This window comes from Chiloscyllium punctatum, chromosome 19, assembly GCF_047496795.1.
Source record: "Chiloscyllium punctatum isolate Juve2018m chromosome 19, sChiPun1.3, whole genome shotgun sequence".
NCBI classification, from domain to species: Eukaryota; Metazoa; Chordata; class Chondrichthyes; order Orectolobiformes; family Hemiscylliidae; genus Chiloscyllium; species Chiloscyllium punctatum.
Genome location: NC_092757.1, coordinates 88,695,323 through 88,709,066, shown reverse-complemented (window position 1 = coordinate 88,709,066; position 13,744 = coordinate 88,695,323). Strand labels below are relative to the sequence as shown.

At 41.8% G+C, this 13,744-nt stretch overlaps 1 protein-coding gene across 4 annotated transcripts in view; it reads right to left on the bottom strand.

The window, feature by feature from the left end:
• The window catches only part of gdpd1 (glycerophosphodiester phosphodiesterase domain containing 1), a 55,176-nt gene that overhangs the window by 27,701 nt on the left and 13,731 nt on the right, over positions 1 to 13,744 (bottom strand). For all 4 annotated transcript variants that reach the window (XM_072590007.1, XM_072590010.1, XM_072590011.1 and 1 more), the window contains exon 3: positions 13,326 to 13,368. In XM_072590007.1, coding sequence (XP_072446108.1) covers positions 13,326 to 13,368 — 43 coding nt within the window. The remainder of the gene's footprint in view (positions 1 to 13,325; positions 13,369 to 13,744) is intronic.

The window sequence follows — 13,744 nt, the reverse complement described above, 5'->3', positions numbered from 1 at the left end:
TGAAATCATGGCACCCCTTTAACATTCCACTAAAGCCCTAGCCCAATGAAGGATCTCCCAAAGCATGGGTCTCATGGCACGGATTATAAACCGCTTCCCTGATTCCCTCCCCAAATGCAATTCAGCCACTGGTTGGGAAACACATGACCCATCTTTAAGGTGAATTTGGAGACAGCAATGCTAAACAGCCCAGTCTACACATCCAGACAGGATCAAGGTCCTACAGCAAATTTCACTCCCATTAACGTCCAGTTAGTTGTCAATGTTTCCAATTTCCACAGAGTCAGGAAATGCTGGGTTAAATCATAATACAGCAGGAATCAGCCTGCAGGCCTAAATTCAGGAGCGAGGTGTGGAAAACAGGGAGAACATTTAACAAACAAGACAGTGACTGTCATTCCCAAGAATGATTTTAAATAATTCCTGCGCACAATTAATCCACATCTAATGTGGGATGCATATCCCATACAATACATTTCTCTAGGTTTAAGGGATTGCATGTTGATAAGGATAGCCTCAGACTACAAGAGAATTTAGACAGACTGGTCAGATGGAGCTAATCGGCAGCAAATGGAATTCAATCTGGCTACGTGGGAGGTGATGCACATGGGCAGGACAAACAAGGAGAGGGAATACATGAAGAATGGTAGGATCCTGGGAACTACCAAGAATCTGAGTGACCTTACTGTATATGTTCACCAGCCCCTTAAAAGGTATCAGGACAGGTTGATAAAGTGGTTAAGGCAGCATATGGTATTTCTGCCTTTATTAGTCAAGGCATAGGCTAACAAGGTCCTTTTTCTATGCTGTAGATTGCTATGGTTTATGGTGGATGATGGTGGTGTAGTTATCATATCACTGGAACAGCAATCCAGACTAATCTATCAGGGATACTGGTTCAAATTCCACCACAACCATTGCTGATGGAATTAAAATTCAATTGATAAAAGATGGTCTCATGAATGAGAGTTTGAATCACTACCTTAAAAAACTCCTCCTTTAGGGAAGGGAATCCTTACTCATCCTGGCCTACATGTAACGCCACACCCACAGCAATGTGGGCGACTCCTAACTCTTCCGCTGAACAGGCCAGGAAAGCCAGTCAAATTCAGCCAATTAGGAATGGACAACCAATGCTGGTCTAGCCAGTGATTCCCACATTCCACAAAAATTAAATGAATTGAAATTACCTCTGATTTTTTAAATATTAAGGTGGATTTGCAAGAACACTAAACAACTCTGCCCATTTCTACAGTCCCATGCTCCCAATATTCTATTCCAAATCATTTACAAAGGGGAAACCTGGTTTATTCAGTGGCAATGAATAGATAAAATGATCTACTAATAACACATTACATGGCTTCAAGTGAATGGAGGTAACTGCCCTGCAGCAAGGGGATTCTTTTGTGTCACAGTTATTTCTCAACACTTGCACTATTTCACATCTTCTCCAGAAAATAATCAGAGCATTTAGAATGAAGCTAGCAGTTAGCAAAGCAAACAGTAGAGCATTTTAATACAAATTTCCATCAGTGAAGGGGGCCACAGTGGAATTCAGAAATTGGTCTTGTCTTCCATGTTTTCAAAAACAACTGATAGGGAAAACAGAGGGGGAAAAAAATGTATTTTCTTCAAACTCTTTCACTGTCCTTTCACCCAGACCAATTCTGACCAACCGCAGCCGCTCATGAGGAAATACAGGTCTGATTCTGCTGAGAAAAGTACAGAAATAAAATTGACAAGTGATAATCCAATATTTTCACCCATTTCTGAATGCACATGTCACAGGCAAGGCCAGCATTGGTTTGTTATCCAGCCCTAATTTCCTTGAAGATGGTGAAGAGCCAACTCCTTGAACCACTGCAGTTCCCACAGTTCGACCTCTCGATAGTGGTTTGGTACAAAATTGTGATTTGTTTGGCCATTTCAGAGGGGGGTTAGGAGTCACCTGCATTGCTGTGGGTCTGGAGTGACATGTAGGCCAGACTGGATAAGGACAGAAAAAAAACCTGCAGATGCTGGAATCCAAAGTAGTTCTTCCAGCCTCCTGCCTGTCAAGACTGGGTAAAATCCACATCACCAGCTGGATTTCCACAATAATTGATGAATCCCAATCACTGGGATGGGTTTTTAATTCAAGAATTATTTATTGCATTTACAGGAGCTGATGGCACAGCAGTAATGAGATTGGGCTCATTACTGCTGGGTGCAGTAATGCAGGTGCAGACTCTGGGGAAAAGATCAAATCCTACCCCTCAGCTGGTGGGATTTAAGGTCAGTTGACAAACTATTTCACCACGGTCTCCATTGTTACCAACAGAACAAGAACCGAAAAAATGATTATAGACTGATCAGGCCGGTGCAGTTGGTTGCTCTTTCACCTTTCAGAAAGCAAGGTTTTGGGCTCATGTCTCACTTCAGAGACTCAAGCACAGGTTCTTGGTCAACGGCCCAGTGCATTGCCCAGAGAGTGAGAGATGCTCTTGACTGAGGTTGAGCCTGCCCAATATCTAGTGAGGGTGGGGAGGGAGAACAGGGCTGACTTCTATGGGTTTGGTGTTACTTCATTAAAACAGGATTGTCCAATCACTTACCTATATCAGGGTTTGTGGGCTCATGCTGAACACAAATAGTTGTTATGAAGGGTCATGGCACTTCCAAATAACTTGACTGTCTTAAAATGTTCAAAAGCCAGAGAATGAAAAATATTACAAAATTGTTATCTATTTTTAAAGTGGGGCATTTGAATAAGTCTTAAAAGTTTTGATATTTTGTTATAATTGCAACCAGAATTATGCAAAGAAATGAAATGAAAAACAAATATTATTCTTAACTTGCTCTAGATTCAAACACCTCTAATTAACCCAGTTGTCATTAACAATGCAGGACTGGGGAGATCAAAGATGGCAGCGACCCAGTACGTCTAAGTCTGCAGTGCTCTGCCTAAGACTTGGGCAGAGTGGGGCACACACCCTTACCTCCGCTTTTAAATCACTTAGGATAGCTTTTGCCCTGCGTACTTAGCCATTTTAAATCAAACTTGGACAGTTTGGTGTTCTTTTAAGAGTGACTAACAGCAAAAACTCCCACAGCTCGCAACAGATGGGGACCCCTCCCGCAGCAGCAGAGACATCCACAGCCACTTCGGGGGACTTACCTGATTTCCCTGGCTGCCAAACTCCAAGAGAAGTTCGACGCATTTATCGAGGAGACTTGATCCAGGTGGGAGTCTATCTCGGTCATGCTTCTGGGTCAGGCCCGGGCTCTGGAGCAACAAGTCTGGACCCTGGAGGAATGCATGAACGACCTCTATAATCGGGGTCGTTGGAAAAAATATTTGGTTGCTGGGCCTCCCTGAATGGGAAAAGGCCAGTTTGTGGATTTTTTGTTTTAAAAAAGAGCAAAGGCTCCCACAATTATTGAAGTTGGAGTCGGGTCCAGGTGGAGTGGGCCAACCGGGTTGTTGTACGCAGGCCTGGATCAGATCAGCACCCCCACCCGATCTTAATCCGACTCCAATGCGATAAAAAGGAAAAACAAAAGCTGAAGGCCTCCAGAGTCCTGGGGAAGGATCCCCAGGCCATGATGCACAAAAGTTCCAGGATGTTGTTATTTCAGGACTTTTCTCCAGCCGTGGTCCACAAGAGGGCATTCGATGAGGTAAAGAAGTGTCGAAAGACTTAAATATTCAATACTCCATGAGTTATCCGGCAATGCTGCGCTTCAGCCATGGAGGATCCGTTTATAAACTTGGATCACCGGAGAAAGAGAAAGAATTCTTGGACTCGCTCAAATATACTGCGGGACTTGAACTGTATGGGTAATGACTTTATTTTTGCTCCGCTTTGTTTACCCTTTTTTTCCTCCCCTTTCTTCATCTCGCTTACACTCATCCTTTCCTGGGGGTGGGGTGGGCTTGTTCTTTATTCTCTGATCACCTTTTTATAGCTCGTGCAGCTTATTTGATTTGTGGGGGAGAAGGGCTTTTTTTTTTAAAAAAAGCAGGGTTTACTTCTTTCTTCATCTTGCTTAGTTGCCCAATACTTGCTGGGATTGTAATTTTGTAACTTTATATATTTCTATGCTGTACTGTTTTTACTAAACACACCCAGGTGTTGGTGTGTGTCTCACTTTTAACTCTGGCTTTAAAAAACACTTGCATTCATTTACTCCATTTTATAATGCCTGGGCCAGGAGGGGTTATGGTGAGGTTATAGATAGTTAGTTATGCCCCCTGGGAGCAAGGGGGAAAGTCTCCTTTCAAATAGGTTTTGTTTTTTCTACAAAGGAAGAGTTTTTAATTGTGTTGATTTAAATATTTCAAAGAATTTTTGTATTTGCAAATTTTCTATGGTCTTTATTCAATATATTTTGGATGGGGTTCTTCCTCTTTGTGGGGGGGGTGGGGGTGTCTCAGGCTTGCCTGGAGGATCATGGCTAGCCATTCGCTTAGATGGTGCACCTGGAATATCAACTGGAGTAACTCACCAATCAAAAAGGAAAAAGATATTATCAAGTCTTAAAAGAGAAGGGGTTAATGTAGTTCTCTGACAGGAGACACATCTACTTGATAAAGAACACAAAGCTACAACAGGGTGGATTTGGTCAGGCTTTTTTTTCATGTTTCAGCTCAAACAGCAGGGGAGTCGCCATTCTAATTCGGAAGAATCTTCCTTTCCAAATGTTAAGCCAAATAAAAAAAAAGGGGTCTGGACGGTATATATTGATCAAAGCCCTAATACATGGACAGGAATATGGAATCTTGAATTTTTATTGTCCCCGGCACAACCTTTCAAATTTGTAACGGCTGCGTTCTCCAAGTCAATGGCTTTCAGGGTCTGCCGTACAATTATAGGGGGAGATTTTAACTGTATTATTGACCCAAAGATGTATAGGATACCTAGAAGCACTATGGGTATATCGGAGGTCTGGACAACTGGCAGATCTGAATAAAGAGCTAGGACTAGCAGGTGTATGGAGAGGTCTCCATCCCCAGGGTAGAGACTTCATTTTCTATTCTAACCCACACAAGTGCCATACCAAAATTGATGTGTCCGTTGCCCCCTTGACCCTTCTGAATTTGATACGGTCCTGTAAAATAGGTAATATAGCTTATTCTGATCGTGCCGCAGTAAACATGGAAGTCAAGACTAGGGATGATGGGATAGGCCCCTGACATTGGCATTTCGATCCTTTATTTAAGGATAGCAAATTCAAAGTATTTTTCGCAAGAATTCAAATCCTTAAGGGAAATTAATTCAGGTATGGCTAGTAACCCTTTGATGATGTGGGAGACCACAAAGGCATATGTGAGGTTGGTCATCTCATATTCCACGACCCAGAAAAGACAAAAAGGAGAGAACAGCGCCTGCTTCACACTCACCTGAAGGCAGCTGAGACAGTGTACATTGACAGGCCCTCCGTTACTAAGCTACAAAAGATCACAGCCCTTAGGGCAGCCTTGAATACCACACTTACCCAAACAGCAATGAGTGAAATATTATTCGCAAAGCAAAGATTTGAATACCTTGCCAGAAAGAAAAAAGCTCCCCAAGCCATTACATCCATGAGAGAAAGTGCTGGTACCTTGACTTGTGACTGTAAAAAGATCAATACAGCCTTTAGAAAGTTCTATTTTGAACTGTGTAAGTCGCAGGACTGAGAGGATAGAACTGGGAAGATGAAATCCTTTAAAAATTTGGATCTTCCAGGCCTAACCTCAGAGCAGGTGTTGATCTTGAATGCCCATTGACAACTGAAGCAGTTCGGTAGCTTCAGAACGGCAAAGCGCCTGTGCCAGGTGGATTCCAGGTTGAGTTCTATAAAGAATTTATAGGGGAACTGGCAGAGCCACTCAAATACGTATAATTACTCAGAGTCATGGCTGCCTCCCACCTTCATTGAGAGAAGCAAATATTTCTCTCATCCTCAAGAAGGGAAAGCCCCAGAAGATTGGTCTTCTTATAGACCCATATCCTAGTTAAATGTGGATTTCAAAGTTCTTTCAAAAACGTTAGCATTAAGACTGGAGAGGGTCTTACCATACATTATAAAAGCGGACCAGATGGTGTTTATAAAGGGTCGCAGATCAACTAATAATGTTAGAAAGGTCTTAAATATGATACAAGCACATCAACATACTTGGTTTAGTGTCTCCCTAGAGGCAGAGAAGACATTTGATCGGGTAGAACAGCCATATCTTTTTTATATGCTAGAAAGGTTAGTGTCGGAGAGGTGTTTACTAAACAGGTTTCAGTATTATATAATGATCCCAAAGCAGCAGTGATCAACGGTTTAGGCTCAGATAGCTTTAGTGTCGGCAGGGACCGTCATAAGGGATGTCCTCTTTCACCACTATTATTCACGCTAGTGATTGAACCACTAGCAGAGGCTATATGTACTGACCCTAATATAACTGCTCAGAGGGTTGGATCAGGCAAGCACAAAATTACTCTATGTGGTTGATGTCCTCCTTTTCTTGTAATCCTTTTAACATCCGTGCCTTGCTTAATTCAAGTGGTCAATCTATTTGTTATGTTCTCAGTTTACAAAATCAATTTTATGAAATCGGAGGCCATACCATTGGGAGGTCTTGCCAGTGTATCTGACTTACCGGACAGATCTCGTTTTCCCGTTCGGTGGTCACTAGAGGATTTTCTATACTTAGGTATCTTTATCACTCCAGTATTTGGTTAGTTGTACCAAGCCAATTACGTACACTTACTGGAGAAAATGAGGCAGGACTTCAACGCTGGGGATATCTCCCAATATCCTCATGAGGCAGAGTAGCCTTAGTCAAAATGAATATCCTACCTAGTCTTCTTTATCAGATAAGAATGCTCCCCTTGATGATGCAGAGACAGGCGTTGCATAAGCTTTATGGCTGGCTCAGCTCCTTTATTTGGAATCATAAACGGCCTCTTATCAAATTAGAAAAGCTGCAGCTCCCACAAGCAAGTGGAGGACTGGACTTTCCTGATTTCAGGAGGTTCCAATTGAGGTCCTTATTATCTTATGTAGCTGACTGGGTCTCTTGTGACCCACAATCAGTCTGGTTAGATATGGAGACCTCCCAAGCAAAATGTCCCCTCAATCTTTTATTTATGGACAAGATGAGAGCTATTATGGACTATTGTAAAAGCTTTATTGTATTAAATACAATTAAAGCTTGGAGGATAATGCGACAAGATTAAGGTAACCCGCAAAAAACCTCCCCTTATAACCCCTATAGTGGGAGCATTGGGATTCCAGACAGGGCTTACAGATGCTATATTTAAAACTTGGAAGTCCAGAGGTATCTCCTGCTTGGGAAACCTGTTCAATGGGGAGGTTAGGATGTCCCTTGAGCAGTTGCACCAGAAGTTTGGACTACCTAACAGGGACTTTTTTTGGTATTTTCAAATAGGAGACATTATACAAAAGACCACACAGATAGTCAATCCCTACAAATCGAATAGGGAAAGGAGAATGCTATGGCCGATGGGGCCACCCTCAGTCAGTACTCTTATCACTCACTCTGCAATAAAGGTATCGAAGGACATAGAACAATTATATAAAACCTGGAACCAAGAATTAAAGTTGGAAATCTCTTCAGAAATGTGGGAGGACATCTGGAAAAAGTGTCAGAAAGATCTCTATCTGTAATAGAACTCAGGCTATTCAATTAAAGATACTTCACAGGGCTCATATAGCACCTGAACAACAAAATTCAAGGCAGGAGCATCCCCAATGTGTCCTAATGCAAAATAGAAGTTGGCACTCTCACGCATTGTGAGAGCCATAAGATTCATAGGTACTGGGATAGAGTAGCAAATGCCTTGACAGAGATCTTGGGTATGGAGATTAGATTGGATCCAGAGTCCCTGCTTTTGGGCTCTTCAGATTTCTCCTCCCTGAATGTGCACAGGAGGAAATTATTTACCATCCTCTCCTTTTGTGCAAGGAAAAATATTTTAGTGAATTGGGTAGCTGAAGGCCCCCCCAGGACTTTCGAATCGGCACAGGAGAGTCATGGAATATATCCCCTTTGACTTCCTCACAAATATGGGGCACCAAAAAAATGGAATTATTTTATAAAATATGGCAGCCCTTTTTGAACTATATCGACACATATCTCAGCCATATTGTCCAGGGCTTTGTTTAGCTGTGGAAATGGTTCTGGCTAGCTCTGGGGCCTCCGGGAGGAGGATTCCTGTACAAAAACGGGTTTTTATGACGACTTGATGTAAATCTATTGAGCATGTATTTAATTACTTTGTTTACTGTTAGTAATGTAGGATATCCTATTTTATGTTTTGGCTGTTTGTACAACAGATTAGCAGTTAGTTGGATTTTCTTTTTCCTTTTTGTTTTATTATTTTTAATTTTATTTGTTTAATTTTATATTGGTGCTTATACTTGTTTGTATTACTTTTGTAATTTTGTAAAAAAAATCATTAAAATGTGTTTTTTTACAATAAAAAATACGTATTATAAAAAACAATGCAGGACAAGCAAGTCCTAGCACAAGAAAAGAGGAAGCGCAGTGTTGCCATGGAAATTTAGAAGGCCTGTCTTAGAACCTCATTCACGTTTGTTATTGAAAGACTGTTAAGGACAGTCCAGGGTGCGTAGAAAAGCAAAGGAACTGCCAAATCCCACATTATGTTCGAGTGTTTGTGGTAGCAGAAAGGTCAGAGTTGACACACATCATATGACTAACTTGATAGTCCTTTTTTTGGAAGTGCTGCTTTGCGGGAGAGCTCTGTTAAAAGTATAGCATAGCCAAGTGTCTAGCTTCCATTTTTGGATCATGGGAGCAGATAACAATGCCTTTTGGAAAATTAAGGAAACAAACTCAGATGAGTTGAAGCTGACAGGAGACTGAATTTAGTTTCTGTAACAGAGTTAGTTCTGAGAATGTGAGGGACAAGTTGATAACACTGTCAGAAAAGTATTAATTTTTCCTTAATTGACAGCTAGAGTACAAAAGGAGAGAAGTTATGTTAACTTTTCTATAAATCACTGATTAGGATTCTAAACATCATTCATTAGAAAATATGTCAAGGCCTTGGAGAAATTGTACAAGAAATTCACTAGAAAAGGGCTAGAGACGAGGGATCTCCGTTAAGTGTAGTAACTACAGAAGCCAAGATTACTCTCCTTGAAACAGAGAAGGTCAAGGGGAAATTTAATAAAATCATATACACAGTAAGGCGAAGACAGTCAAATCTCTATCTTTCATTCATCAAGAAAATTCGCTAAAATGTCAAAGCACGCTGATTGATTGACTGGTGCAGGCAATTCCACAGGAGGATACACCAGTTAGATCACTGACAGTTAACTGCCAAACTTTAACCAGCTTGGTTGATTGATATGGAAATGCCTTGCCTGGATAAATGAATGGCTGTCACCTATTTGATGCATTGATACAGTCGGTGTTCTTTCGGTCTGCAAAGAACAGAGCTGTTTTACTGTATCAGATGAGTCTACTTGCCATTAATTCAGCACTCTCCTTTCATACAGTATAGATGTTATCATTACATTGGTACTCTTGCTAAAAGAGCTGATACTGCAAGACAATTGATCCTGTAAAAATATACAATTAAAGGAGGCCCTTCAGCCCATTGAATTTTCAACAAATCTAGTTAATCACATTCCTCAGTCTGTGCATCCTGGCAATTTTTGCTCCTTCTGATATTTATACAAATCCCTTTGAAGGCTATCCACTGAAATTCTATCCAGCACCTGATCAGGCTCCGCATTCCAAATTCAAGCCACTTGTTGGGAGTAAAGATTTATTCTTGTGTCAGCTCAGATTCTTTTCAGAATCACCTTCAAGCTGTAAGCTTGAAAGAAAGCTGGAATTCCAAAGGATAGATGCCAATAGTTACTTGCCCCAATTTATCTTGAACAGAGGGGGTTGCTCAGTCTTTTCAGAGGGCAGCAGTTAACAGTCAATGCATCTGTAAGTCTAGAGTCACATGTAGGCAAGGATGGCAGATTTTCCTTCCCTAAAATGCACAAGTAAACAAGATGGTGTTTTGTTTACAATAACTGATTCAGCTGTCATCACTGATACAAGATTCATATCCCAGATTCATTCACTGAATTCAGCTGCTATAGTGGTATTTGAACCCATGACCCCAGAGTATTGATCTAGGCCTCTATTTACCAGTCCAGTGACAAAACCATTATGCCACCATCTCCTTTTTTATAAATCCTTCAGCTAAAGAAAACAGCCTCACCTATTTAACACATCCAGCACTGTCATGTTTTAAATATCTTTCAGATTACCTTGACCTTTTCAGCTCAAAAGGAGTTCAAAACATTTGGAAGTTGTCAAAGGCAAAAGGGGGAGACTGTTTTCATTGGCAGGAGGGTCTGTACTAAAGGACACAGGGGAGAGGAGATTATACTTCATGCAGAATAAAAGAAGAAATAGGTTCAGCGGGCTAGACTATCATTCAATAAGATTAATGACTGGCCTGATTATCATCTGATATTCAGTGCCCCAGGCTCCACTGTTCTTAGGGGAACACCATTCTACAAACAAAGTGACCCTCTGACAGAAGATATTTCTTCCCAGCTCAGTCTTAAATGGGAGATCCCTTATTTTGCAACTTTGCTCAGGGGAAACATCTTCACAGTATCGCTCCAGTCAATGCCCCTCAGAATGTTGTCAATTATTCAATCAGATCACCTCTCATTTTTCCCCCCCAAACCACAGGCTGAGACCCAAGTGGGGCACAGGATGAAAAACTGGGGTTGAAAAGTCAGACCATATTGACAGCAAATGCCAACTCTGACAGATATCCAATCCCCACTCGGGCAATTTCCACTGACTTGAGACATCAGTGGAGCTGGCTCCATTCTGGTGCCTTGAATTTGAGCCAGTGACAATCACAAGTTGGCCCTCAGTAGGGAGGTGGCAAACAGGGTGACGGGACAATGCTTTCATTACAGGCACCTCTATTTTATGCTGAAGTCTGAATTCTAACCACCCATTCTCTGTGAATGCATTATTTATCAGGTATAATACACAAGAAAACATGCAGTCTGAGCTATAGTCTTATGACAAATATATCACACACTATGGGTCAATTTGAATATAAGTTTTTAAATCACTGGATGTAACCTCAACCCCCATGACTGGTTCTTCCAACTCTGCAGTCACGTTGATTCAAAAACACCTGAAATGGTGTGAGAGAGAAACTGTTTGAAAAACAATGATCTGAACTTGACAATTGTTACAGCCATTCAGTCCATTGTGCCTATACCAGTTCTAATACGTGCTGCCAATCTCCTGCCTTTTCCTCACAGCCCTACACACCAAATCAACTAATGCCCCTCAATGCCTCAAATGAACCTGTCTCCACCACAATTTCAAGCAGTGCATTCTCGAGCCTAACTCCTTGCTAAGTGAGAAGATTTTTTTCCCCCTCATCACTGGTACAAAACAAGTTACAATTTGGCATGTGCAGCCTGTTTTGGTGGTGAAAACGGATTCCAATTGCAATTTCAACAAGAAATATTTGTAAACAAATTTAAAAATTGCATAATTGCAAGGCAAGTGGGACTAATTAGATAACTCCTTCAAAGAGTCAACATGGATGGGATAGGCTGAATAGTCTATTCTGGCACCCTCAGATTCTAACCACAACTTTTGAATAGAGTGCACGTCCAGCTAGAAGACATATTGACAATACTGCTCAAGGGGACTGGCTCTCTTTGCCTACCTCAGTGTGCAAATATTATTTTTGAACCCACAGTAAACTGTACTGCCCTTCAAATTAATCAGAGGGGCACAAGAGAAGCATCAATTGGCATGATGCAGGAATCATTCAGGCGCCTAAAGTCTGAAGGTTCCCAGACACTCATTTCACTTGCTTTCTACAATGGATTCATTTACCTTGTAGTCCCGAGAGACCAGTTTATACAAATACACTAAAGCAGAGGGCAAGATTACACATGCTTTCAAATGGAATCCTACAAGGCCAGCCCAGGCAGTGATGCAAGAAACTGGGTTGTGTTAACTCTTCTGCTTGTGGCTGGTGACTGCAATTCTCCCTGATTTGTGGCCAGCTTCTCTTCTCCCTCAGCAGAAATGGAGCTGCCTGAAAGGGTGGGGAATGGAAAGAAGAACCCAGGAATAGGATCTGGTCAGTTTCCAACAACTTGGGTCTGGATCATTGGGAGGAAGTGTTTGTGGGGGTTGGGGGGGGGGGGGAAGAGGCATGGAGAGTCAGGGATTTTTATTTTTGCTTTATTTTAAACTAAAACATTGGGTGGTCAGGTGTCACAGAACCTTACATGTGGGACAAGCAGAGGGCTGGAGAAACTCAGCACGTCTAGCAGCATCTGTGAAGAGAGTGTGTTAATATTTCAAGTCCAGTAACTATAGGTTGTTCTGCTATACTGCACATTTCACTAACTTATTCACTAATGTGATTGATGAATTGGGTACACTTTCTAAAGTATGAACTTTTAATACATGTGCTGGCTGTAATGTGATTACTTCACCAACACTAAGTGCTGTTTCTAAAGCACAATTTTTCTATAATTGGGGTTGCACAAGAACAACCATTGCATTATAGAAGAATTACCTGCACTCCTCATGAATAGATTGGGGGAAATCTCCTCCAGGGGCCAGTGCTGCCAGAGTATGGCTCCAAATAAAAAAAACAAAAGAAAACAAAGAACAGAAAAATTGTTGGAAAAGCCCAGCAGGTTGGACAACAACTGCTGAGAAAAATCAGTTAATGTTTCAGGTCCCATGACCCTTCCTCAGAACTGGAAGCAAGTTTATCCTCACAGTATGAAGCCTAAACTGTGCCAGCACCTCAATTTGGCTTGTTCCCTGATCGTGCCCAATTCCAACTGCCATCTGGAGGTCCGGTCTGGTCTCCAGAAGCTCACACCTGTCAGCTGAAGAGTAACATTGATGGAGGGCCCAATACATTATCCTTATTCCCTCTCACCATCTTCAAAAAAACTTCAGTTTAATGATCTTCAGGCACAATTTTGCCAGCACTGGATCTTACCAAGCTGTGGTTAACCATTATCAATTTCTGACTTGACAAATATTGACCGTCAGTAATTGACCCTGAACTCCCAGCATGTCAGAGACAAACCCTGTGATCCTGAACCCATCCACCAATTCCACTTGCGTTGTGATCTCAACCCCACTTGATACTTTGTGCTGTGCCTCCCTGCTTGCACCTATCACTCAGATAAAAGCCTTTCCCCAAGTACCAGATGTTAAGGTGAAGTCACTTCAGCATCCCATTACACGCTCAATTCAAATTACAGAATGAAAGACCCAGCATGGAGCTGGTGTTGCTTACTGCCTGAAGGCCGCCATTGTGTTTTCCAGGTTCTCTCCTGCACCTGTTGAAAGGGAAAATGGAGACACTTCAACATTCAGAGCTGAGCATTAGCTTTCATTGAAGATGACAGTTTGGTCACTGATGGCGTATGGCTGGTCAAAACAACCCTACCAGGTCACTCCCCACAAAACAAGCCACTGCCCTTCAAAGCTGGAACACCGTTTTAATTTAAACCATTGCATGCTCACCCTGAGCCAGTTTTGATCCGCGAATTAGACACTTGAACACAAACTCACATCCAACAGTCTGGTACAGCACTGAGGGTGTGCTACACTGTTAGTGATGCTGCCTTTATAATGAGATGTAAAGTAGAGGCTGACTGGCTGGCCTCTTGGGTGATCTTAAGAGCCCTTGGCACAGTCAGGCAGAAAAGCAGG